Source organism: Aspergillus viridinutans (genome assembly GCF_018404265.1).
Source record: "Aspergillus viridinutans IFM 47045 DNA, scaffold_4, whole genome shotgun sequence".
NCBI classification, from domain to species: domain Eukaryota; kingdom Fungi; phylum Ascomycota; class Eurotiomycetes; order Eurotiales; family Aspergillaceae; genus Aspergillus; species Aspergillus viridinutans.
The window spans coordinates 2,351,694-2,376,039 of record NW_025091220.1 but is presented as its reverse complement, the minus strand read 5'-3'; the positions used below and the strand labels follow the sequence as shown (position 1 = coordinate 2,376,039).

At 50.3% G+C, this 24,346-nt stretch overlaps 10 protein-coding genes and 2 non-coding genes across 12 annotated transcripts; 7 read left to right on the top strand and 5 right to left on the bottom strand.

Moving 5' to 3' along the window:
• Positions 1-727: 727 nt before the first annotated feature.
• Aspvir_006775 (zinc finger CCHC-type containing 10) lies at positions 728-1,751 on the top strand (the record flags this gene model as incomplete). The annotated part of the gene is made up of 3 exons (XM_043269965.1): positions 728-816; positions 874-999; positions 1,055-1,751. 3 exons carry the CDS (start codon positions 728-730, stop codon positions 1,749-1,751), a joined length of 912 nt encoding a protein of 303 aa, XP_043125900.1.
• A 284-nt stretch (positions 1,752-2,035) lies between these two features.
• Positions 2,036-2,644, bottom strand: Aspvir_006774 (CCDC12/cwf18 family protein; the record flags this gene model as incomplete). Its single annotated transcript, XM_043269964.1, has 1 exon — positions 2,036-2,644. The coding sequence occupies one exon, from the start codon at positions 2,642-2,644 to the stop codon at positions 2,036-2,038; it is 609 nt and encodes a 202-aa protein (XP_043125899.1).
• Positions 2,645-3,059: 415 nt separating this feature from the next.
• Aspvir_006773 (pentatricopeptide repeat protein) lies at positions 3,060-5,552 on the top strand (the record flags this gene model as incomplete). The annotated part of the gene is made up of 1 exon (XM_043269963.1): positions 3,060-5,552. The coding sequence occupies one exon, from the start codon at positions 3,060-3,062 to the stop codon at positions 5,550-5,552; it is 2,493 nt and encodes an 830-aa protein (XP_043125898.1).
• Positions 5,553-6,471: 919 nt separating this feature from the next.
• On the top strand, positions 6,472-7,457 carry Aspvir_006772 (putative transcription initiation factor TFIID subunit 13; the record flags this gene model as incomplete). The annotated part of the gene is made up of 2 exons (XM_043269962.1): positions 6,472-6,922; positions 7,006-7,457. The coding sequence occupies 2 exons, from the start codon at positions 6,472-6,474 to the stop codon at positions 7,455-7,457; spliced, it is 903 nt and encodes a 300-aa protein (XP_043125897.1).
• A 963-nt stretch (positions 7,458-8,420) lies between these two features.
• On the bottom strand, positions 8,421-8,559 carry Aspvir_006771. The gene has a single exon. It is a non-coding gene; the product is annotated as a tRNA-Ser (tRNA).
• Positions 8,560-9,124: 565 nt separating this feature from the next.
• Aspvir_006770 lies at positions 9,125-9,258 on the top strand. Its single transcript has one exon. It is a non-coding gene; the product is annotated as a tRNA-Ser (tRNA).
• A 637-nt stretch (positions 9,259-9,895) lies between these two features.
• On the bottom strand, positions 9,896-11,060 carry Aspvir_006769 (eukaryotic translation initiation factor 3 subunit F; the record flags this gene model as incomplete). The annotated part of the gene is made up of 3 exons (XM_043269961.1): positions 9,896-10,115; positions 10,179-10,891; positions 10,956-11,060. 3 exons carry the CDS (start codon positions 11,058-11,060, stop codon positions 9,896-9,898), a joined length of 1,038 nt encoding a protein of 345 aa, XP_043125896.1.
• A 314-nt stretch (positions 11,061-11,374) lies between these two features.
• Positions 11,375-13,787, top strand: Aspvir_006768 (UTP25 family protein; the record flags this gene model as incomplete). The annotated part of the gene is made up of 5 exons (XM_043269960.1): positions 11,375-11,472; positions 11,538-11,911; positions 11,966-12,165; positions 12,235-12,812; positions 12,869-13,787. The coding sequence occupies 5 exons, from the start codon at positions 11,375-11,377 to the stop codon at positions 13,785-13,787; spliced, it is 2,169 nt and encodes a 722-aa protein (XP_043125895.1).
• Positions 13,788-14,328: 541 nt separating this feature from the next.
• Aspvir_006767 (DMT family transporter) lies at positions 14,329-15,671 on the top strand (the record flags this gene model as incomplete). Its single annotated transcript, XM_043269959.1, has 2 exons — positions 14,329-14,646; positions 14,709-15,671. The coding sequence occupies 2 exons, from the start codon at positions 14,329-14,331 to the stop codon at positions 15,669-15,671; spliced, it is 1,281 nt and encodes a 426-aa protein (XP_043125894.1).
• A 1,088-nt stretch (positions 15,672-16,759) lies between these two features.
• Positions 16,760-17,914, top strand: Aspvir_006766 (uncharacterized protein; the record flags this gene model as incomplete). Its single annotated transcript, XM_043269958.1, has 1 exon — positions 16,760-17,914. The coding sequence occupies one exon, from the start codon at positions 16,760-16,762 to the stop codon at positions 17,912-17,914; it is 1,155 nt and encodes a 384-aa protein (XP_043125893.1).
• A 775-nt stretch (positions 17,915-18,689) lies between these two features.
• Positions 18,690-20,340, bottom strand: Aspvir_006765 (choline-phosphate cytidylyltransferase; the record flags this gene model as incomplete). The annotated part of the gene is made up of 4 exons (XM_043269957.1): positions 18,690-18,821; positions 18,879-19,299; positions 19,369-19,719; positions 19,787-20,340. The coding sequence occupies 4 exons, from the start codon at positions 20,338-20,340 to the stop codon at positions 18,690-18,692; spliced, it is 1,458 nt and encodes a 485-aa protein (XP_043125892.1).
• A 1,775-nt stretch (positions 20,341-22,115) lies between these two features.
• Aspvir_006764 (PP2C family serine/threonine-protein phosphatase) lies at positions 22,116-24,228 on the bottom strand (the record flags this gene model as incomplete). Its single annotated transcript, XM_043269956.1, has 7 exons — positions 22,116-22,510; positions 22,566-22,832; positions 22,909-23,115; positions 23,171-23,255; positions 23,326-23,399; positions 23,490-23,808; positions 24,193-24,228. The coding sequence occupies 7 exons, from the start codon at positions 24,226-24,228 to the stop codon at positions 22,116-22,118; spliced, it is 1,383 nt and encodes a 460-aa protein (XP_043125891.1).
• Between the last annotated feature and the right edge of the window lie 118 nt (positions 24,229-24,346).

The window sequence follows — 24,346 nt, the reverse complement described above, 5'->3', positions numbered from 1 at the left end:
GAAGCCACTCAAAAATCCCACTTCACACAAGCCCAAAAAGAACGACGACATATCTCTGAAAAGGGGAGTTCGCCATATGGAAAGCTGTTCAACGTCAGATATATTGCGAGCACAATGAGCCGTGCCCTGCAAATGATCGAGTTTCTGAAAGAAGGGAAAGCGAGGCAAAGAGGGAAGACCAGGAGTATTGACTGTTCTTACACGATGGTCAAAACGACTGGTTCATGATTTTCTGATATAATATTTCGGCAAAGGGAGAAACACCTTCTCCCACCACGGGTATCTAAAAAAACCCAGTCCAAACCAAATCGGAGCGGGTCAAAGAGAGGTCGGTTACCCTGCTAATAAAGATGAAGGGTCATAAATAGTTCCAGATAGTTGAGGGGGTACTGGAAGGTGAATAGGTTGAATTCTTTTCGTCCTTTGGGCTGAGAAGGAACGAGGCAGGCGATGATCAGGTTGGGATTCGCTTGTCTCCTCTTTCAGTGGTGCGCTTAACCGCGCGCGTATGTAAGTCGCCCTGGCCCACTGTCTGGCAGGTCCGCCTGAATAGCCGCGGAGAATCGCGATTGCGGTGTTCGAAAACTTGGGCTTTGTCAATTAAGTATGACAGACTGAATACTTTTTTTTAAGCACTTCTTGCGGCATCTCTAAGATTGCATCTTTCACATTCATACAATTATTATTTTTTCGATTTTTTTTCGGCTCGGCATATCATTTGATTCAGATGAATCGATACCGGAACGCACCAGGCATCAGAGGCCCTACCAAGGCGACTGCCAGTACTCTGTGTCAAAAATGCTTGAAGCGAGATAAGTACATAGATTTTGGTGGCTTTCTACATTTGACTGACTCCTTTATACGACATTACAGTTATGAATGCACGGTATCTGCACAGGAACGACCATATACATCTCGACCTTCTCGCACACAACAACTGCAAAACCCCAATCTGCGGCCGAAGCTGACGACTGATGTTCCAAACGAACTGTTAGGGTCGTAAGTTGGTGCATGAGTTATTGAGTGTGGAAAACTTAGCTGACATTGGTGGTAGTAGAGGTGTCGCCGATGAGATATTAGCAAGACGAGGAGAGGAACGAGGTCGCAAGAGGGAGCTAGGGGATTCAGATCCATTTGATGACGGCCATCATGCATCGAAGCGGAGTAGGTCGGAGTCGTCCCACTCAATGTCGTCAGTCTCAACGATATCGACCAGTCGATCGCATTCAGTCTCGCCGCCACGGCATGATGTTTATACTGAAAGCAGGGGGCGAGACCGAGCACAATCAGTGTCGTCGCCTCAGCCACAAACAAGAAAGAGACGATACAGTGACTCATTATCCGATCATACTGGCTCTCCTTACTCTTCCGGTGGGCGACAGCGCTCTCGATCGAGGGAATGGGAGACAGACAGAAACACAAGACGAAGGCGTCGGGAATCTAGCCCTGAAGAGCGTGGTCGACCTAGGAACATCTCTGAGGACGGCAGCCGGAGGGGTAGGACACGGAGCCTAAGTATGGACCAGAGTCGAATTGCCAAAGAAAGGCGGTCGGCGACTCCAGATACAGTGAAGGGACGGCATCATCCAACAAGAGATTTGGAGGGAAACATGAGCCGGTCGAGGCACCTGGACGGCCAGCGCAATCACGCCTTCAGCGGACCTATGTCCGGTTCAGCGCGCAGGGAAAGAAGCCTCAGTCCTTACAGTAAGCGCCTGGCGCTGACTCAGGCCATGAACATGGAACGCTGAGTCGGAATCAATTAAGTCGAGTAAAAGGAGAATGTGGAGGTTTTTCTCTCAGGCGTTCGACTGGATTGGAAAATATTGTGCTTTCTTGATCCCAGCCAGTAATGTACTATAGTAATACAGAAGATCATAATTGCATTAACATCCATGCAATTAAAATGCAGATGACCGCTAACGCCTGTTTCTGACCGTCCCGAGTCCCAACTCTGCAGCGCCATAGTAATGTGTTGTATGATAAAAAAAAGCATATACGGCCATAGATCAAGCTGTGCGAATCCTCATGGGTATCATGAATCTTCCTCGATTTCTCGTCTTTCTTCTTCCTCTTCCCTCTCGCGGACGTGAATCCCTTCCACCAGCATGTCTCCTTCAATGCCTACCTCCTCTCCCTGCTCATCTTCGTTGCGGGTCGTTCCCTGCGCCTTGGCTGCTCGTTGCGCATTCTCCATGCGCTGTCGAACCAATCTCGCAATTGCATTTTCCGTCCTTACATTAAGAATTTTCACTTTTTCATCAAGGTCACGCTTTAGGTCCCAATTAGGCTTCTTTGGCTGCAACTTGAATAGGTCGATCGGTTGGTCCTTCTCCGCATCCTTCTTCGCCTGCTCCGCCGTAGCCTTTGCTATCTCAGCAGCTTGCGCTTCAAGAGTCTTCGCTCCTTCTGTTGGCGCTTGATCAAAACCCAGCTTAGGCCCTCGAGTTTCTGCATCGAAATTGCGTCCGGACAGATATTTTCTTGTGACATCGGGAGCGGTATCCTCAAGCTCATGGTCTCCAGCACGCGTCTCTGTGAGTGTCTCCGGTTCCGGTTGCTTCCTCTTTAGAGCTGCAAGCTTCGCAAGACGGGCTTTGCGTTCTGTTGCCGCCGCATCAAGGGAGGTGTGATTCAGCGACATTGTATTAGAGGGAAAGAAGTAGAAGAAATAGCAACGGAAAGTAAAATTCCAGGGGTTCGAGAAATACCGCTGGCTTCGATTATAGAAGTGATGAGTTCGCTAAGTTTGCCCCAAGGCGACTTTGCGACAAAAGAAAAGGTCTCCGAGTTTTTGGTACAAGTAGATGAGGTACCCTCACTTTCTGCGGTCTTGATAACATCCATACGATTTATCGGAAGCGGTGCGCCACAATTAAATTGTCACTAGCCACATCCGCGTCGGATCAAAATTGGCGGCATTTTCTGCGGGTTGACCCATCCATGCAATGATCTATGAAACTGTCACTCAACGATTCTTCGCCGTCCCCATCGCCTCTTTGATTCGCTAGTATCCTGTTCGGAATCATTCATCAATGTACGCGATCAAGAAGTACTGAATGTCATTTTGTCCGCAGCGTCTCCTTCGTTCCCGCTTCAGCGCTGGACTGCCATCCTGGGATCCGCACCACAGATGGTATCAACCAGGGACGGGCATTCAAGGCGCGAGAGCATTATATTCCGGTAATGATGCGTCGAATACGAGAACTCAGCTCCCTCCCGCCGTTGATACCGCTATTATCCGTACAACGACCCCCTATACTATTCCGGAAGATCCTTGTCGGAAAAGTGTACCTCGGAGATTATCCTCTACAACGTCCACCGTCGATAAGACTTTCAGTCCCGATTCACCCTCCGGGATTGATCTAATTGAGTCGCAATCGTCCACAGTACTCGAGGACCCTTTTCCTTGTGCTGAACAGGAGCTAGTGGCTCCTAATGAAGTTGGAAAATATGCGGGCCGACGACCAAGATTTCCAAGCTTCAAACGCCTGCTTTCGATCCCAGGACGGAGTAGTATCTTCACCTCAGGTCCGGCGCCAGCCATAATATACAAAACCAAGGTCATGGTTAGGGGTCAGCCCAGAAATAGACAAAGAGTTCTCCGCCCTAAAACTGTGGCTCTGGAGAAGCGCATCAGATCTCAGACCTTCTTTCACGAAGGCGCGAATATACGCACATGGAGAATTGCACAAAGCGATCTGTACAGGTCCAAATTCTACGAAAGAGAGATCCGAAATGAGTTCTTGAGAGACTTGAAGCCGAACCCCGCCGAGCTGGACCTCCTAGAGAAACTCAAAACGGATAGCCAAGGCAGTTTCCGTGAGGCTTGGGAGGCCTTAAGCAAGAGGGACAAAGCTCTTCACTGGCACAATCTATCTCTATGGTTGTTGAAGGAGTCTCCAGAGCTCGCTCTAGAATTCTTCTCAGTGACCACTCATGGCAAGGAGAGGCCTGTCTTTGTGATGGTTGCAGATGCCTTCCTTTTCTTGGACTCGTTTTACTACGACAGGCTCAAAGACTGGAGAAAAGGTCCGCAGACATATCAATCTGTCTTCAATGCCGCCTTGGGACCCCGCAATTGGCCAATTCTCCTTTTGCCGCAAAAAATCGTTCGACTTTATGTGAAGCGCGCTGATCGTGACGCAATTTACTATGCTTATAAACTTGTGTGTGAGCGCAAGATTCATACAAAAGCGGAGACCCATCTTTGTTTCATGTGGCGATTCATCGAGTTCAAGGACGTCAATCAGGCACTTGACGTTCTTGACAACGTGCGGCGAATGAAACAGGTTGAGTTTGGGATGGATTCTCAGAGCGTGATGCGCCACTGCTGCAAGCTTCTCACACTTGATTCGGTCCAAGAAGGGCCGGAAGGGCGAAATTTCTACATTCTTCCCAAATTACTCAAAATGGGTGTTCGGCCAGATCGGGATATGATGAACGTTGTTTTGTCCAATGCCTTCAAAACAGGTGACGAGCAGTTGGGGCTCGATATGCTGGAATATATGAAAAATAATGGCCTTGAACCAGACTCTTACACTCATTTGATCCTCCTCAACGATGCCGTTGCGCGAGGGAATCGAGACCGAGTTAGTTCTTTGATTCGGGAGATCGAATCTAACGAGGAGCTACTGAAGAATCCTTGGATCGCAAGTAAGATCTTCCATGCTCATTTCGTTTTCACTGCGAAGCATATAAATCCAGATGACGATCCGGATGCGGTGTTCTATTCCATGCTGGAGATGTATAACAAGCTACATGATATTACTCCTTTGAAGGAGCTCTCTATCTTACCACCTGAATACACACCTCCGCCGGGAGGTGACAATACACCACCTACCACGATCGCTTTGTTTCTCATGATTGCAACATATCTACGCTGCCGAAGGCGTGTCTCTATTGCTCAGCGCCTTTATACGAACTTTCGCTCCCTGGTGCTGCAGGGACACCCCACAATTGCTCCTCTGGCAGCAAGCGATCACGTTTATAACGAGTTCCTTGTGGCGTTTCGGGACAATCCTCGGGGGTTGCGACCAGCTATGCGAGTAGTTGAAGACATGCTGCAGACTTCTGCCCTAACAAGCAATAACCGGGCAATGCAGGAACAAGCAAGTGGTCATGCCTTACCTTCTGTTCGAACATGGACAATTTTGATGAGTTGCTTTATCTTCAACAAACAACCGCACGCTGCAGAGAGAGTGAAGGAGATGATGGCTGAACACAATGTTGAATTCAACAAGGTCACCTGGAATATTATCATCAGTGGTTACGCCTGCAAACAAAGAGTTTTTGACCTTGCCCAAACAATCAAAGCTATGGAGGACGCGGGATACGTCATTGACTCCTACAACATGAAGGCTCTTCGTTACCTTCGAGACCCTGAACGACTGTGGGTGGCTTTGGAAGAGTTGGACAAGCTATCACAACCTTCTCTCACCACGTTGGCCGACTCTAAACTCGCGCCTCCAAAGAGCGACAAAAAGACAAGGGATGAGCTTTTGGATCAAGGGCTCAAACGGTTGAGGGAGAAACTGAAGCCCAAATTATGAAGATACCCCTAAATCTTTTGACGTCTTTCGTCTCATTGTTTATGGTTATTGCATCAGAAGCGTGGGTTCCGGAAAACTGGACGACTTCCAAGGGCAGGGAGTCACAGCTAAAGCACGGGTGTTTCTATTGGTATATAGAGCGTTTCTACAATTTTCTTGTAAATTATCACCCGGACGTATGTACATTAGAAATAAGCATGACAAACTCCTACGCATGATATTCCATATCCCGGTACAAGGGGAGAAATGAATGAACGCCGACAAGTCAAGGAAGGCACTGAATTTGATAGCATGAGACATACAGCTGAGGGATACGTTTCAGCCGCCAAAGAAGATTGAGACCTGAAGTTGATACCATCGTTAGCTCTAATATGCGTCGGATATGATGATGGAGAATCGGCGTGTACTCACTGCCATCAGTACGCAGCAAATACTAACGTACGGGCTCAGACGTTCTCCAATACGAGCGCACTTCCAGAATATCCCGAAGAACCTGAACGGTGCGAATGTCAGTCATCGAGTAATTTGTGGTAGGAACCAGTGAAACGACAGATTGCTGAGAACCTACCCACGCTGGTTACGGTCCATGATTCCTGGCATGATGGAGTGCGCATAAGTGCTTGTGCAAATAATAAGCAAGAACACAAGGAGAAGTGACTGAAAGTTAAATAAGGCGGACTGCGACATCAGTTAGCTTTACTCTGTCTGGCCTGGTGCGCGATGGTGAGGCTTCTCAAGTAAAGAGAGCATTCACTCTATTTTAAACTCACCATCTTGACTGTAGCAGAGGGTCACCACCCTTCTTCCTTACGCACAAACTCAGGCAAAAACTCCTAGTTACGTGATTGATCAATCAATCAGTTTGTGCTTTTTGAGGACGGCTATCACTGTCTCATGCCTGGTGTTCACACACTCTAAGATGGCAGATCACAGTGATAACAGTTCTGACCGCCTCAGCAGTCCTGCCGGCATGAATCCTACTCACCGCTCTAGACACCGCCATGTCCGCAGAGGCAACACTATCAGTAATTCCGCGGCTCATCATACTCCGTTGTCTGTTACAGCAGAAAGATCCTCACGACCGCCGCAACGCACTCCAAAGCCATCAGTCCCAGCACAATTTGGCAGTTCTGGCCATGTGCCAAGCGAGCTCGCTCCTCCTTGGCCTTTTAACCCCCAGGAGACTGCCCTGATACGCGCCGGATATATTCCAGCCTTCAAACCAGAAGTCCCAGCTGCACAGGAAGATTCTGCGTCGGAAACAGATTCCAAGAAGAAAAAAAAGCAGAATCGAGACAATCCATCCAGCATGGCGGAACCTAGAGCACGTGCTGCAAGGCACAAGGGTCAGATGAATTTTGCATCGGAGCGTACGTGACTACTAACTGCTTTCCATTATGGAATTGATATCGCGTGTGCAAAGGGCTTCTGCGGCTAATATATGGCAATCTAGTGCGTCTTCTGCTTCTGGCATATGGAGATCCCAGCCCTCATCCATCCTTCCCATCTGAGCCCCTTCCCGAGACCGTCCGCGTTCTTGATGAGATCGTCACCGACTTTGTCCTTGAGATGTGCCACAATGCAGCCCAGTATGCCAGCTACTCCCGTCGCCAGAAGATCAAGGTCGACGACTTTCGTTTTGCGTTGAGGCGCGACCCGAATAAACTCGGTCGTGTCCAGGAACTCTTGCGGATGGAGCGCGAGCTGAAAGAGGCTCGTAAGGCATTTGATCAGAATGATGATCAAGTCGGAAATCTCAAGGATGCGGGCAAGAAGGGACTCGAGGAGCTGGGCGAGGGCGCAGATGGAGCAGGAGGAAAGAAGACCAAGGGCAAGGGAAAGCGACCTTCCAGGAGAGATTCAGATGCTACAGAGGATACTGTTTTGAAGAAGAGGAAGCTCTGAGCAGGCAGGCCGTTTTGCTACAGCCCTTGTCCAGGTCAAGATTTCGGCGTCGACGGTCCTTTCACGTTGCCTACTTGATGGAAAACCCGGCTGGGCTTCTCCAAGAAAGGCGTTTTTCCTCTCCCATATCAAACGACACATCTGAGGCATGGTCTCGAAGGATTACTGGAAAGATCTCGGAGTTTCGAATGTACATGCTCGTGCCTTAGCGGGTGCCAGCGGTGAGATTTCGTCTACCAGTAGCCGCACCAGGGAGCTCCCGTCCTGTCTATTTCCTCTTTTCTTGGCTTCTTTCTTTATCATTATGATGGCTTGAAAAGTTAGCTCTGATACTGTCACCGGGCGTGAGTCGCTCGGGATGTATGTAGTGATCATCAAGGAAGAGCTTCTCAGACTCCTTAGCCTATGCCTCACTGGCGCCTACGCATCGCCGCTTATGGTAGCGTGTATGCCCCTTTGTAACTTTCGACAGATAGTTAACCAATCTTTAACAATGTCTTGGCTATGCTGTGGTGTGCGTTGATGGTAAGCATGGGATGCACCTGGACTATTAACTCAAATACTGCTTTCCTGTCACGTTCGTGTGGTCCCTCGGCAGTCATCGATGGCTTCTTGGAGGCCTCTTGTGATTCTGCTGAAATCTCCATTGCCTTTCGTTTGGGACGTTCAGGGAGGTCCTAAGCCACAGGCCCACACCTGATAATTATTTAATGAACATTGAATCTAATAAGCAATTGGAGATAGACTGTTTCCAGCCTATGAATTTGATGTAGGAAGTGCTGACTTCCCATATACTACTTCCACGATGTAAGTGCTAAGTGTAAGTTATTTAGCTAAGGGGCGTGCATCTCTGCAAGTTTTTGGGCGAGTCTCAACACAATTGGGACTTCAATATCGGGAAAGCAACCAGTTGCGTCAGTGTATGGAACAGGGGAGAAAAAAAAAAAAAAAAAAAAAATGAGACGACACCTCTGGGATTCGAACCCTGTGATAGATTGTTAGAAATTGATATTCATCTATGTGAATATTGTAGGGGAACATACCAGGCGGGCGAACCCACAGGCTTAGCAGGCCTGCGCCTTAACCACTCGGCCAAAGTGTCCGAAGATGGAAATCTTACTGTGTATAGGGTATATGGAGCGACTAGTTGGGCACACGCCAATTCCGTCCTAGAAACCTTCCACATCTGCCCTCATCTACGGAGTACTCCTTATTCTGCTCCGGCGTGGCGAATCCTCAAGGTAGCGCTGGTCACTTTTAGATTGCTGGCCGGAGATCCAGGAAACTTGTGTAATGTATCCAAGGTAAGTGTATGAATAGCTATCCAACTGATCTCTTAGCTACTGTAGTACCATGATTAAGTATCCCAGAAAACTTCGCGATGGTCAGGTTACTGCAAGGAGGACCGCTACACCACAGGTTACAAGCCAAGGAAAGAGGAAGAGAAGGAAGTAAAAGCAGGAGAACCTCCATGACAGCTGCGGGCCTCGGTTAGATCGCTAAGTACTGTGTAGGTAATCTACCTTATTCTGTACTCGTGCAGGGCTTCCTAGTCCAAGTGAGTGATTCGGATATGAGCTTGATATTAGGTATAAATATTCCGTTTTGGACACCCTATACAGTGCTTGCCTCCAGTAGGCTTATTTTGGGTGGTAAATTACCCATTAGACACTTTGGCCGAGTGGTTAAGGCGCAGGCCTGCTAAGCCTGTGGGTTCGCCCGCCTGGTTAGTAACATCGTTATCATAAAGTGTCAACTTTCTCTAACAATTCCCAACAGGGTTCGAATCCCAGAGGTGTCGTAATCTTTTTGCCTCTTTTTAGATCCGTTTTTGTACCCATCGTCTGTCGGAAGGGTCCTCATCCAGTCTGAAACGCTGAGTACCCCGCTGTAAAGTGCTGGGCGAAGCGCCGGTCTTATCGTAGAACAATCCAAGGTTGTCTAGCACATATGTCCATTTCGTCATGACTAACACGTCGCTGAGATAGTGATCATCTCATAAACATCTGGTTTACATCGCAACTATCAGATGACCAAGGTCCTCCCTCTCCAGAAAATAAGGGCCGTGGAACTCGATCCACGTACACAGGTGTATATCCATTTCCCCGATATCCTCCCCATTCATCCCCTTGAGCAAAGCCAGAATGACTCCTGTACGCCGTGCTTTTCTTCGTTGGACCCCTTGGTCGCCTCGTCGTATGTCTGATCCTCGCCTTAACCTGGCAACAGTATGCTAACAAAGGTGGAGATATAGAGCCAGGCCACCAGTACTGAAAAATTCTTCCAAAGCAAACCCAGGACGAGATACAGACAGACACACATCAATAAGAAGACTGATCGGGGGTAAAAAAAAGATAATGATAGGAAGAAGAATCACAAGGACTGAACAGCTGTATGAGAGAAAACGTAGGTATCTTCACAATATGTCCTTATTCCCCTCACGCGCGGACTTCCTCAGTGGCCCGTTCTTGAGTACGCTGCTGTCCGCCACGGCCGCCCCTGCCGCCTCTCTGCCCACGCTGAGCGCCAGCCTCGGCGCTACCAGCCTCTCCGCCCAGAGTGAGCTGAGCAGTTGCTAGCCGGTTGGACAGTTCCATCTGTGTGCGAATGGTGTTGGCCAGATAAGACACGACCAACACGTCCTGGATGTGGTTGTTGCTGTAACGTAGTTAGTATCAGGTAAGAAACCACCAAAGAAAGGAGGCCGCAAAGAAAACATACAAGTCACGTTCAATGTCGGCGGGTTCAACCTTGGGGGCCAAGGCCAAGGCATTGAGGAGGAACTGGCCCAGTGCCGTCGAAGCGGGGGCTTCTTCATCAATGACGGACTCGACGTATCTGGAGACTCTGTCGATCATGCCAAGAACCTCCTCGATGGCACGCTCCAGAGCCTCGATATCAGTGAAGATGTTCGTAGCACGGCTTTCGGCGTCTTTGGCGGAAGCAATAGTCTCGAGGCCACTCTTTTCGGTCTCGCCATAGCGAATCTCATAAGGGACAGGGATGAAAGCGGCGCTGTCTGCAGCCCTCTCGGCGGTCACACCGACAGGGGCGGAGATGTAGGCGCGGGTCTCAATATCCTTCCCAGGCTCAGTAGACACCGTCAGATGGACGGCAGGATGGGGCCATGTGCCGTCACCCTGGCCGCTGTAGAAGTTCTGGATCAAGGCGGAGAAGGTGTTTAACTCGGACGACGTGGCGTACCAACCAACAAGCACTTCCTTCGGGTTGGCTTTGAGGTGCAGCGCAAGCATTTGCTTCTGGTATTCCATATCCACCTCGACCTGGTCGGTCGTCTCTGTGTGCCCAACAGCAAAGGTGCTACGGATTTCCACCTCGGTTCCATCCTCTGACCTGGTTCCAAGCAGGGTACCGATGACACGCTCCTGATCGGCATTGCGACGGAGGGAATGGTCGAGAATCGAGAAAATGGCCTGTTACAAGGTGATGAGTAAACCCGATCATTCGACGTCTCCCAAGAAGGTATCCAGGACATACCTGAGGCTGAATGACAACGTTCAGAGGGGCGGTGGTTGGTGCAGACCCCACTGCCACTGGGCCCAGAGGGCGAGCAAGGTGAAGGAAAGAATCGGATTCAGCCATGTTGGAAATGTAAAAAAAAAAAAAATATGCCGGAAGCCTGTCTCTCTCACAGTCTTGAATGCTTCCTTGCCGGTGGTGGGGATGGCTCTGTAGTCTTTTTTCTTTCTAATTCTTCCGCCCGCTCAATCTCGGCGGAGTTCTTCGAGGCTCAAATTGTGTGTGCGCCCAAAGGGGAATTTCGCGCTAAGATAAGATAAGACCGAGCCCCGAAGCAAAGAAAAAAAATATGAGCTTGAACAGCAGGACTTGATCGTGCTTGTCAAGAGCTGTAACTCAAGCGCATACTATCAGAGAACTTTTCACTAGCCTAGAAAATGAGAGGTGGTAAATCCAGCAGAGGACGAGGCAAAGGACCGAGGGGCCAGACCAAGAGAAGGAATGGCTTCACCACCTCGCGAGTCGAAGACGTAGAGTAAGTATAAACTTTTCCTATCTTGCGAGTCTCGCTCATTGAATAACTATAAATTTATCTATTAGATCGGAGGGTCATTCCGATGATGAATCGCATCTCAACCAAGAGCCTGTTGGAGATGAAATGGACCACGAAACCCAAATGGACGTTGTCTCGTCTGATAGCGACGACGAAGACCAGCAGACAGCTCGTCCGTACAACGAATTGATCCAATTACTCCAAGCAAATACGGAACCTAAAGGCCCCGCTAGGAAGAAGAGAAAGGTTGCGCACAACGGAGAAGAGAAGAGAGATGCCGGGCCGGCCACGAACGGAGAAGAGGACGATGCGGCCCTACTAGGAGATGATGATTTTCAAGAGCAGGAGCGGTCAGACGAAGAAGAGGAAGATCACCCAGAGGAAGCGGACGGAAAACTTGAGACTGACGACGAAGAAGATGGTATTTATCCGAACCGACCCGCCACTGTTGATCTAAACTTCTAACGCTCTACAGCAAACGACCCTTTTGAGACTCACTTTTCGATAGTAGAAGAGAGCGAGCTGGTCAAGAAGATTAAATCAGCAGAAGAAAAGAAATGGAAAAGCACGAAGAAGGAAATCGCTAGCGGGTTGAAGTTGATACGCGCTGTTCCCGACGTTGGCGATGGCGAAGTATCCTTGCTACTAGCAATGAAGCACTTCTCAAGCGTCAAGGTAAGCCACAGACCCAGTCTAGAAACCCAATATCGACCTTCAAGATCGTTTCTTCTAAATCACTTATAGCTCAAGAAGAAACTTTATGGTCCTGCCACGGAGCGGATCCCAGCAATCAGCGGTGACGCTCAGCATCTCGCGCCTTACATCTTCGGCTATCAAGATGTTTTATACGGAGCCCGAACAACGTCGAACTCGGGCGCGATGCGGGATATCCTAGCCGTCCATGCGGTCAACCATGTCCTAAAGACACGGGACCGAGTGCTGAAGAACAACGCTCGCGTTGCCAAAGAACAGGACGCAGACCTGGACCTTCGGGACCAAGGGTTTACCAGACCGAAGGTGCTTTACCTTCTGCCGACAAGACAAGCTTGCGTTCGAGCGGTCGAGTCCATAACACGCTTCTTCCAGCCGGAGCAGCAAGAGAACAAGAAGCGGTTCTTGGACACATTTTCTGCAGCCGACGACAAATCCTGGGAAAACAAACCTGAAGACTTCCGGGAGCTTTTCGGCGGCAACGACGATGACATGTTCCGGCTGGGTCTCAAGTTCACTCGGAAGACCATGAAGTACTTTTCACAATTCTACAATTCGGATATAATCTTGGCGAGTCCCCTGGGTCTACGCACAATCATGGACCAGGCCGAGTAAGTAGATCTGAGTCTTGATTCTCCGCGAGTTTACCTTGCTGACTGCCGTCCAGCGCAAAAAAGCGTGACCACGACTTCTTGTCGTCAGTCGAAGTGGTCGTAGTCGACCACGCCGACGCTTTGCTCATGCAGAACTGGGACCATGTCGACTACATTCTCAATCACCTCAATCTACAGCCCAAAGAGGCTCACGGGTGTGATTTCAGTCGTGTGCGAACATGGTACTTGGACAACCAAGCCCGATTTGTCCGCCAGATGATCGTCTCTGCTTCATTTATCACACCCGAGATCAACTCCTTATTCTCCACACATATGCAGAACTTCGCAGGAAAGATCAAGGTGACGCCGGTGTACGCGGGGGCTATCTCTGAGGTGCCCCTCCCAGTATCCGTCAAGCAGACGTTTTCGCGGTTCGACAGTCTCACGCCGACCAAAGACCCGGACGCGCGGTTCAAGCATTTCACCACGACGGTGCTCTCGTCCTTGGTGCGAAACATCACCTCCAGCCGGGACAAGAGCAGTGCGGGAGGCACCTTGATCTTCATCCCGTCGTACTTGGACTTTGTGCGAGTGCGCAACTACTTTGCAACATCCTCGCAGACCACGAACGTCTCCTTCGGGGCGATCTCGGAATATAGCGAGGTCCGGGAGATGACACGGGCACGCACACACTTCATGAACGGGCGGCATTCGGTGCTGCTGTACACGGAGCGCTTGCACCATTTCCGTCGGTATCAGATCCGGGGCGTGAAGCGGATTGTCATGTACGGTGTGCCGGAGAACCCGCTGTTCTGGGGGGAGATTGTGGGGTTCTTGGGCTTGGATGCGGCGGGGGTCGTAGACGCCGCGGAGGGAGGCGTGCGGGCCTTGTTTTCCAAGTGGGATGCGCTGAAGCTGGAGCGCATCGTGGGGACGAAACGAGTGGGCAATATGTTACGGGAGAAGGGAGGAGATACCTTTACTTTTGTATAGGAACATACTTTGGTGGGGGTCATTCATTGTGGACATATATGGTTTGAGCGATATATTCATCAGCACTTATACTTTGTGTGCCACCAAACAATTGCAAGGCCAATGATACTGTACAAGCAGATAGGTTTCAGTAGGTCTCTCTACCCATTTGCCCTTAAGGAGAGTGCAGAGGATGCCAAGTCCATGATTCCATAAACCCAACCGATCATCCGTCCACAGCCCCCACGGACAACACTAGCACAGTGATACTTCTTGCTTAGTCCAATGAAAAGAGCTACTAAAAAGCAGATGAGAGATACTAGTCTCCTTTACGAGTAGCTGCAAAAAAAAGAAGCAAAAAACATATCGATGTTTGGAGCAACTCTCGTCCTCTCAGCTGACTGAAGCCAATACATATGGTCGCTTGATCAGCTCTTCCAATTTATGACGTGAATGGGCTATTCATGATTTTTATGATTGACGATATTTAATGCCGGTTGTATGATATAAATATTCTATTTCTTCTTTGGCTTTGGTTATCAATTTTCTCACGGGTTGAACGATGGCGTCCTCTCAACGCCAGTACAATACCCTCCAAAATTCTGAGGGAATCGCGGCGCCGCCGTTATCGGAGAACAGTCTGAATGGTTATGAAGATGACATCCGCAGACCATTACTGGGCTCTTCATCCTCGACGGATCTTGAAGGCAACGGCAAGGAGGCTTCGCAGTCATGGCTACGAGCTGTTTACGAGGAAGGAAAAGAGATCTGGCTCCAGGGTAAGGGGATGATTCTGGTGACGTTGGCGCAGTTCTTTGGTGCTTCCATGAATGTCATGACCCAGATCCTTGAGCTTGACAGCGGATTACATCCTTTCCAGGTTGGTTTTTCCCCCGGAATGCCCGCGCGGCGCTAGTTACAACGTATCGCTGACCAGCGTAGATCCTCTTTGCCCGCATGTCGGTCACCGTCGTGGCAAGCTACCTCTACATGTGGTATACCAAGGTTCCACATCCTTTTGGCACTCGGCCTGTGCTGGGCCTGCTGATCTTCCGGGCCATGGGTGGTTTCTTCGGGGTCTACAGTATCTACTACGCGGTCCAGTACCTACCTCTTTCCGAGGCCACTGTCCTGACGTTTTTGGCGCCCATACTCTGCTGCTACGCTTGTTCACTCTTTATTCCCAACGAGACATTCACCCGCAGGCAGCAGCTGGCCGCTGTGGTCTCCATGGTAGGCGTAGTGCTGATCGCGCGCCCCTTCTCGTGGTCAGCTACGCCTCCCGACCCGGAGAAGCCGGAAGGGCGCAAGCCCGGCACCACGGACGAATTTCAGCATATCTTGGCAATTTTGGCGATGATGGTGGGAGTCCTCGGTTCAACATGTGCGTACACCTCGATCCGGATCATCGGCCAGCGGTGCCATCCCTTGGTCTCGGTCACGTATTTCTCACTGTTCACTACCGTTATGTCGTTCCTGGCTATGTTGCTGGTGCCTTCCGTGCCGTTCAAGTTGCCTGAAACTGGGTTGGAATGGGCCTTGATTGTGGGACTTGGGGTTTGTGGATTCTTGCTGCAGTTTTTGCTGACCGCTGGATTGGCATACGTGCCGCCACCTCCGAGAAGATCTCTGAGGGTCTCCGGAGAAGATGGCAGTGATTGTAAGCCGACGAGATCCTCCTCGGGGTCACGTGCCACCTCCATGATCTACACGCAGATGTTGTTTGCACTCTTTTATGACAAGACAGTTTGGGGTAACACACTCTCTCCTTTGAGCTGGGCAGGCTCGGCGTTGATTGTGGGAAGTGCACTGTACGTGGCTGTGGTGCGCGACGGCAAGAAGAATGCTGCTGCTGCGGTTGCGGTTGACGAGACTGCAGAAGAAGGGAATGAACCGGTAGCTTGAAGTCCCTCAAACTGACGGGGAGGGTGGGGAAAGAGGAAGAGGAGGAGAGGGGGTACGCATATTTAAGACTGAAAAGAATATTCGCTCGAGTTATTGGTCGGCGCTGGTGCATGAGGAATCGAAGGAGGTAGGCAGGCCGACGATCTGCGAGCAAGGCTGCAGATGGAGGAGTGGATTGCAGGTTGGAGACGGTGAGAATTATGAAAGCGGTAGTCAATACGATCAGCATACCATAATAGAACCCCGTAGAGAGGTATATGGAAAGCAAATGCCAGTTGATGAGTCGATAAGCAGTCCAAGACAAAGCACCAGAGTAGATGGATATATACTCCGCTCATGATGATCATATATGGAGTGCTGGACTTAGATGTTTCTACTCCGAACTTAATGCACTTTATATCACTTCATCATGAGCCTTTCCATTTTAATTGTACCTACTTGTCTTAGTAGAATACTTCCATACACATCTCAATAATATCCTTAAAAGGCAACAAACCGCGTTAGAGTGCAAGAGAGTTGACACCTCAGGTTTCAATTGACTCCACCTGCGCAAGCATACATATTGTTATACAAAAGCCCATTGGCCACTAGGCGAACAAAAGCCCCATCTGAAAAAAACATGATTGGTCTAGATACGGTAGCAAGCCACCACCGAAAAGTGCCGATGCGGAAGGCGGAAACCCCCGCGGCCGGGGAGTGTCAGGGGCTCGGCCAATCAGCTGCAAGGACATTAAAGCTTTTCCAGAGGAAACAGCCAAAGACCAATCAGATATTGAGGATCTGATGAATTTGATGCCTCTTGAAGAAGATCGCTGCGTGTTTCATAGGGATAATCCCTCCTCGGAGGGGTATACTCCGTATAGATAGGTGATTCAATGCAAAAGATGGATATGGCTCGAGTATATATACAGATCGACCAATCTCACTTTCATGCTAGTCAAATCCTCGCTCAATTGCCTATCCTCCGACTATTTATCCCCATCCTACTTAACCTGACGCCGTCGATGTCTCACCTTTCTCTGGTAGAAAGACACAGATACACCATTTTCTTAATCCTATAGACTATAGGTCATAGATATAGAGAAGACATGCGACACTTCGATGCCTGGCTGCTTCGTGATCCATACTCTATCTGGCACTATTATTCAACCGGGCGACGATGGCCGGAGATAGTCCGTGATCTCATCCAGGAACGCAAGATCTGTGCTCCCGCGGTCGACTTACAGTCTTGGACCTCATCCAGACCAGTGGACCCTTACGATCGTCCCGTCAATTCGCAGTCCGGCTCGCCGCTCTTCGGCAAACTGCCTGCAGAGATCCGCTTGATCGTCTACCAGTACGTCTTTGGCGGCGAGGCCGTCCACCTGGTCCAGCTCAAGGGCAAGATCCGCCATGTGCGCTGCCGGCACACCTCCTCCTCCTCCCTCGACAGTCACCGACTTTGCTGCCCGGTCACCCCGGCTCGCTGGCGAGCGGGAGCAGCAACCCACGACGGCCATTCCGACAGCATGCTCTACCCGCACACCCACCCCGCCCTCCCCAGCACGCTGAGCAACGGCTCGCTCGCCCTTCTGCGCGCCTGCCGCGCCGTCTACGCCGAAGCCGCCGACCTCCCCTACGCCATCCCGGTCTTCGACGTCGACGACCTGCACACCTTCGTCGCCTTCTCCCTGACCATCGACCCGGATCGCCTGAGCGCCATCCGCCGCCTCACCATCCAGTGGACGCCCGTCTGGCAGCCCATGGCCGGCCAGGAGCACAGGGCCTCCATCTACGCGCACACTCACAACGACCGCCTCTGGGCCCTCTTCTGGTCCCGCGTCGCCGCCTGCCGCGGTCTCGAGGAGCTCCATCTCAGCATTGACCTCGGCCGCTTCACCTGGGCCACCACCGCCGCCGGGCTGCTCGGTGGGCAACGCCTGCGGCTGGACGTAAGGGAGCCGTGGGTTGCGCCGCTGCTGTCTGTGTGGGGCCTGCGCGTGTTCGAGCTGGGCATCACCGCGCGGTGTGACGCTGACCCTGTCGCGCAGAGTCTCCTGGAGGAGAACCTGCGTCGGGACGCGGTGACGCTGAGAGACCATCTCCGTGCGGTCATGTGCTCGGCGCCTGGCGAAGCTGTCCTGGTTCCGTGGAGGACAGGGATGAGCAAGCGCAGCCTGACCGACGGCATCGAAGCAGGCCTCGTCTCGCTATTACTGCTAAGTAGATTGTGCGCCTGTCGTGCATTTCACAAGAGCCTATAGTTGGGTTGGATATCCCTGGATGGAGTTCAATCACATACGCGCCCCTATACTGACTGTTCATGATACCCTGATGATATATATACCCCTGGCGATTCTTTGATTGTTTTGACCTGTATTCTGTGTTGGGTGTTTAGCGATAGAAAAATGTGCTTAGATTCTGTTCCGGATCGATGCGTCGTATTGCACGCGGCACATTGCGAACAAGCAATCAGTTTTTACCTATCTACAGAATCTATTATAGATACTAGAAAGTAGAAACCTATACAATTATACAATAAACAAAACAGACAAACGAATGAATCAATACCCAAAATCCCCAAATGTTCCAGCTTATCCAACGTTAACCCAGTCAATTCCATATCGATTTATTCCATCCAAGCAAATGCGTCCAAGTCCGTTCCAGAGTCAAAACCAGGCAGTCAATTGTCGTCTGTCTCAAACAAAGTATTATCACGACGGATCCAATATCGGTGAGAATGAACAAGGAAGAGATGATCGTCCGAGTATAATGAGGGGTCTGATGCTTTTTCTTTCATTTTTCTTCTGCCTTTCTTCCAGTGACAGGCCTTTAGAGTGAAGGAGGTATAAAAAGAAGGAAAGAAATCAAATTTGATCTTTTTATTTCTCTTCTGACTTTTTTTGTCATTCGTTTTCGTCCCAGACTATGAGCTCAATGTCAATATTACATTATACTCAGGTCAAGACACCGCGCCGTAGCCAGGGACACAAAGACAGAATCATGTCCAAGGAAAAATAATCCCTTGATTGTAACAGGTTACGATGCTGCGTGCAGAGATCTCTCATCACCAGTATGGCCGTTGGTCGCTTCCAACTCGGGCCCGGGATCGTCCTCGCTCGTGGGCGAGTGAGGCCGGCTCTCCATGAGCGATCGTCGGCTGCGCATCATCTGCAAATATGGTCAACATTCGATCCAATCATCTTGGCAGGAAAGGCAATCACAAACCCATGCTCGCACACCGCCGATCAAGCCCAAACTGTAGCCCGTCGCAAAATCTTCGTTTCTCCCGTTTCCTCCACCTGGACTGTCAGGACGACCCAATGCTTCTAGTCGCGACACATGTGATTTCTGGCCGCCGGTAGGACTGGTCAGCCCACCATTACCACCACGCACGCTTCCCAGGTCCATGCTGTTACGGGCGCTCGGGGCAGGACTGCCAGGCCGGCTGTTTTGCCATAACTGTCGCAATTCTCGGCTCAGTTCCTGGCCAGTGGCTGTCCAATTGTTGCGAATGTTGTCCCGAAGCTCCATGACATGTCGCTTGATCTCCAATTCATTCTTCTTGACCCATGACACGTTCAACTCCTGTCTCGAGGCACCTCGCTTGAATTGACGGGCAATGTACTGGTCGTAGTCGCGGACAATTCTGGATGAAACAAAATGGTCAGCAGCCACGTCGGCCAAACGGAGAGTCCCTTTGAAGGGAAAGACAAACCTGGTGATAATGCCCGTTGTGCTGACACCCTCAGTTCTCTGCGTAACCAGGAACTTGCCCTGAGCTTTGATCGGTGCATAAATGTCGTCTCCTTCCGCAGCCCCATAAGGCAGGTCATCGTGAGCAACATAATCGATCTGATGCTCCTCAATGAACTCCGGAGTCACGATCCAGGGACAGTCAGGAATCACCTCGTCCACCCATTTGCAATGACGGACGCTCTCTGCACGCTCCCGACCGCTGAGCACGGTAAGACCCTTGCGCTTGTGAGTCTCTTCGTCTCCGGTCACACCGACAATGAGATACACATCGGGGAAAGCCTTTTTTGCTTGTTCCAGCTGTCGCATGTGTCTGTCAAAAAACCACCAGCAATGAGCATCAAGTCCCATTACTGCAGATAATAAAAGTGTAGACATACCCCACGTGAAACAAATCGAAAACACCATCCGCATAGACGCGAACCGGTCGCCCCGTCGGAGGTGGATTGGTGTGGTACCCAACGGGATGCTGCAGCCCAGCTCTCTCGGGGGGTTTCATCAGATGCGGTCTTGTTTCTGCATCGGGACCGGCGGTCTTGATGTGCAACCCCGGTCGACCCATCGCCCCATGCTCGATGTCACTACTAGCTACAGTGGTCTCAGATGGCTCGCCGGGATCTTCCTGATGGATGGCTGATGCGTATTCTGTGGTTCCGTTGGGCGCGGGGGCCTGAGCCTCGCCAGAGGACGATTTCCGAGCCCGTTTCGAAGGCGGGATGGGACCCCCGGCCGAGGTCACATCAATTGAAGTATGTTTCCTGTTTTTGCTTGCTGTCGGGGTGATAGGATCTGCGGAGTCGTCTCCTTCCTCACCGGACGCGTCACGAGACGATGGTTGGAGGAGATCGGCTGTGGATGATTTGGCAATGTCGGCCGGTAAATGTTGAAAAGCACCGCGCTTGCGTTTGGCCGCAGTGGACGACGGAGACGACATGTTGGCTGACCGAGGAGCACTGCTCTACTTCTGTCGGTGTGTTGAAAGATAGTAGGGTATCTAGTTGGGAAAAATCATGAGAGATTTCCAAGGTTGGACAACCAACGAACAGAAGGAGATTGCAAAGGAAAAAAATCGAGGAGAGGAAACGGGGTCAGGGAAAGTGCTGAGAGCTAAGGTAGTCTTGTCAGTTAGTCTAATAATAATAATAATAATTAAAAGGAGAGAGGGAGAGACCCTGAGACAGACCGAAGGCGGAAGAACGAGCATACGGAGTAGACTAGACTTAACCGGTTGATCAGGCTAGCGGGAGACAGTCCCGGTAGGAAGCTACCTAGTCCAGTAGTAATGGGGCCAGGTCTCAGATCCCTTTTTTGGATCCTCGTGGGTAGAATCGGTGATTCTATAGAGAGGAAGAGGAATATCCGACGGAGAATTGTCATATGAAATGGACAAGAATTTTCTTGCACCCTTCTGATAAAACAGTTACCTTACGTAGGGTATACCTAGTAGACTGCTCTATCAACAAACGGAGTACAGCGATTACATCAGACTCCACTTACCTAACGGAGTAAAGTACGGTACGGTAAGGTCAGATACCCTGTTGATACTGAAAAGGTACTTTTGTTGGTATGAACTGGGTACCAGGCGCTATCGAAAGCATTTAGATAAGTGTTGTATGAAAATGTCATGCAACATATGGACATTCTCTGATTAATGCAATTCATGCAACCATTTCACTGCACAGCTAAGGTACCTACCTTGTCGCCGTGGTGTGTAATTTTACAATTCATGAATCTGACAAGACTCTGATAGTGATACTAAGTTGTCTTTTTTCTGCCTCGAACTACTAGTAGCTTCTATTTGGTTCTGCCAGTCTATCGGTGATCGCAGCTGTTCGCATATTACTTCTAGCGGGCCGCTCATGTGTACGATATCGGAAGAGATCCAAAAAAAGAAAATATAGCCTACTGGAATGCGTCATATTTCGCTGAACCCCACTGCTGAAGCATTGGAAAGCAGTGCCGCCCGTCGCAGACGAGAATGATCTTGATGCTGTAGATGGACATTCCAGATACGCCGTGAGATGTGAAGAAAGACCCGTACTGTCCTGTTTCCCTTCCTCCACCAGCCGATTTACAACGCCGATGACTTGTTGAAAAATTCTTCTTGATCGAGCGCTTTCCTGGCCCACAGGGCAACCCTCCAAGTCCAGAGCCGGAGCGCGCGATGATGAGGAGATACACCAGCAGTGATCACAATATGAGGGGAAGAGAATGGTAGAGGGAAAAGAATAAAGATAAAGCGTGACGTAAGAGCAATGGGTTGGGAAAGGTAAGAACCGAATTCATAGAGATATCAAGATTCATCATCGGTGGGTGTTTTGTGCGGTATCTTGCGTTGGATCAAAGCATAAAATAAACGTACTCTCGTGAGGTCTGGCGCTTGCGGCTCGGAAAAACAGAACATAGCAGAATAGAAGAGGAAACGTCTTATCACTCAGAAAAGGCCCCCAAAGAATCCCTCCGACTCGACATAAAGAAGTCTACCCAGGGCTAGAGGAGCATCCCACTGAATTTCGCCTCATCCACAGTCACAGGGCGTCGCTAGTGACGGAAGACATAGACTTTGAAGGTCATATCAAAAGACATTGCGAGGGTCGAGGAAACGGAAAAGGTTGAGAGTGGAGGATAGGGGCGGGCCGTTCAGTCACGCACAGGATGTATTCGCAAAACCAGATCGGGGAGGAAGAACACGCAAATGAATCATCGTCACTACGAGGAGGCAGACTTCTCCGTGGCTTCAGTCCCGCTGCCAGAAGAGTCCTTGTTGGTGCTCGAGGGTGATTCGGACAGGTTGGCGGCAGTCGAGGACCCCTCACCCTTACTCGCGGTCTCGTTCTTCGACTGGGGTCCCGGGGTACCTTCACGATCTCCTCGAGCCGACGAATCGGGCGACTCGTGTTGCAAATGATTTGTAACATCTCGATTTTCCTCCCTTTGGTCAAAAAGTTCCTCGTCATTCTGCTCGGGAATTAGTTCAGTGCCGTCACCTAGGAGAATGATACGGCCGGAACGGACACTGAAGCCGCGGGAGCGGTCGTTTTCAAGATCATAATTATCGGGGGTCTCTTCGAATTGATTGCGGATACCAGGTCCACGGAATTCAGCTATAAACACCATCTCTCAGTCAGTAGCCATCGGCGACCATGGGATCCTCGAGACACTTGCCGTATTCAGGCGGCGCGCATGGGCCGTCGCCGTTAGCTACCCGCTCAGAAATCTGATTGTACCATTCTTCCTTGGTCTTGCCATTGAGAAGACCAATGATGATCATGGTCATGTTGTCGCATCCAACACCTCCGGTCTCACTGTTAGAAGCAAGGCAGTTGTCCATCATGTTCTCACAGATACGGTAAAGGTCCTGTTTTGCAGCGATACCTCTCCGAACAAACTCGACCACGGATTGGGAGGACTGACAGTCCCAAATACCTACAATTAACATCGATCAGCAAAGTGAAACAAGACAGTGCAATTTGCAGATAAGCCCGCATCATAGAAGACGCACCATCACAGGCGATAACAAGGAATTCATCATCGTCAGTCACTTCGTGAACTGTCACATCGGGATAGGCTGTGACAATCTGCTGTTCAGGTGAGAGCTCGGGGCTCTTCTTGAACTCGAAATCACCAATGGCCCGAGACAGGGCCAGATTACCATTGACTCGACCAAAGTCGACGAAACCACCGGCAGCGCTGATACGAGCTTTTTCGCCTATATTCGTATATTAGGTGCGAAAGTTCGGAGGGTTGGATGACTAAACACGGACCTTCATTCTGTGGCTTGTGGTCGAAAGAGAGAGGCTTTGCGCGGCCCTTTACACCCAATACTGAGCGTGAATCGCCCGCGTTTGCCTATCATCCCGATTAGCCTTTCTCCTGATTGCGATGTGATAGCGGTAAGGCGTAGGTTGAAGGTACATACGACCCAGATCTTGTTCTTTGAAATAACACTGACGGAAGCTGTGCAACCGGAGACTTCCTCCTCATACTTCGGGTCTAGACAGGTCAGTTTTGTCGAACCCCCAAGCCAAAAAGAACAAGGGAACAGAAGTAGGATTCCAGAAGCCCAGAGTGGCGTTCACTTACCTTCCAAAATAGCCCGATCGGTGGCCAGGAAGCCATCCTTCAAGGCCTGCTCAATATCGCCCTTCGCAAAGGCCTCTTGCTTTGCGACGATCTTATGCACGTTTTCTCCCGCGAATAACGCTACTTTATCTCCACCATGACCGTCATATACACCAAAAAAAGCGAGGCGTTTATCGGGATCTGTAGGCTTTTCGGAACCTCCTGTGGATTTGGCTTGAAGGTCTAGGACTGCAGCATGGGCGTCCTCCATGCTGATTCGCCAGCCCTGCATGGCCGACAAACCATACAAACAACACTCATCTTGACCTTCGGAGGAAGTCTATTCACGGACAAGCATGAAAAATGTTAGCAGTGATCGGAGAGGTATATTCGAATGAGCAATGGTGGCTGATTGTCCGGAAGTGTGCCCGCCGCAGAACTCGGTCTTTCGCGTGAGCACCCCACAGGTCGGCATCACGAGTAGGCGGCAACCATAAGGCCTCAGACGAAAAGAGCGCAATTGTCAAATTCTCGGAAAAAAAGTTCAATCAAATTATACAAGTAGCCGTAACTGTAGCAAAAATCTGGATGGACGCTGTGTTGCGCACAGAATTGTGCTGTATAGGCGAGCCGCGGGCTTTGAACAGGGGCGGTTGAAATTGCGTAACGAAGACAGCAATGTGGGGGATCGAAAGCACGACGAAAGAACAGATGATTTGCTTACCTTCTCGACCACAGGTTCAGATAAGGTCTGACCCATGTTGTATAGCAGGTCAACGGTTAAATCTTGAGAATATCAAAGATGGTGAGAAGAATTTTTTTCTCGGGCCAAAAGTCACGCATCCACAAAAGTGAAGGAGAAGAATTGAAAGGGGATT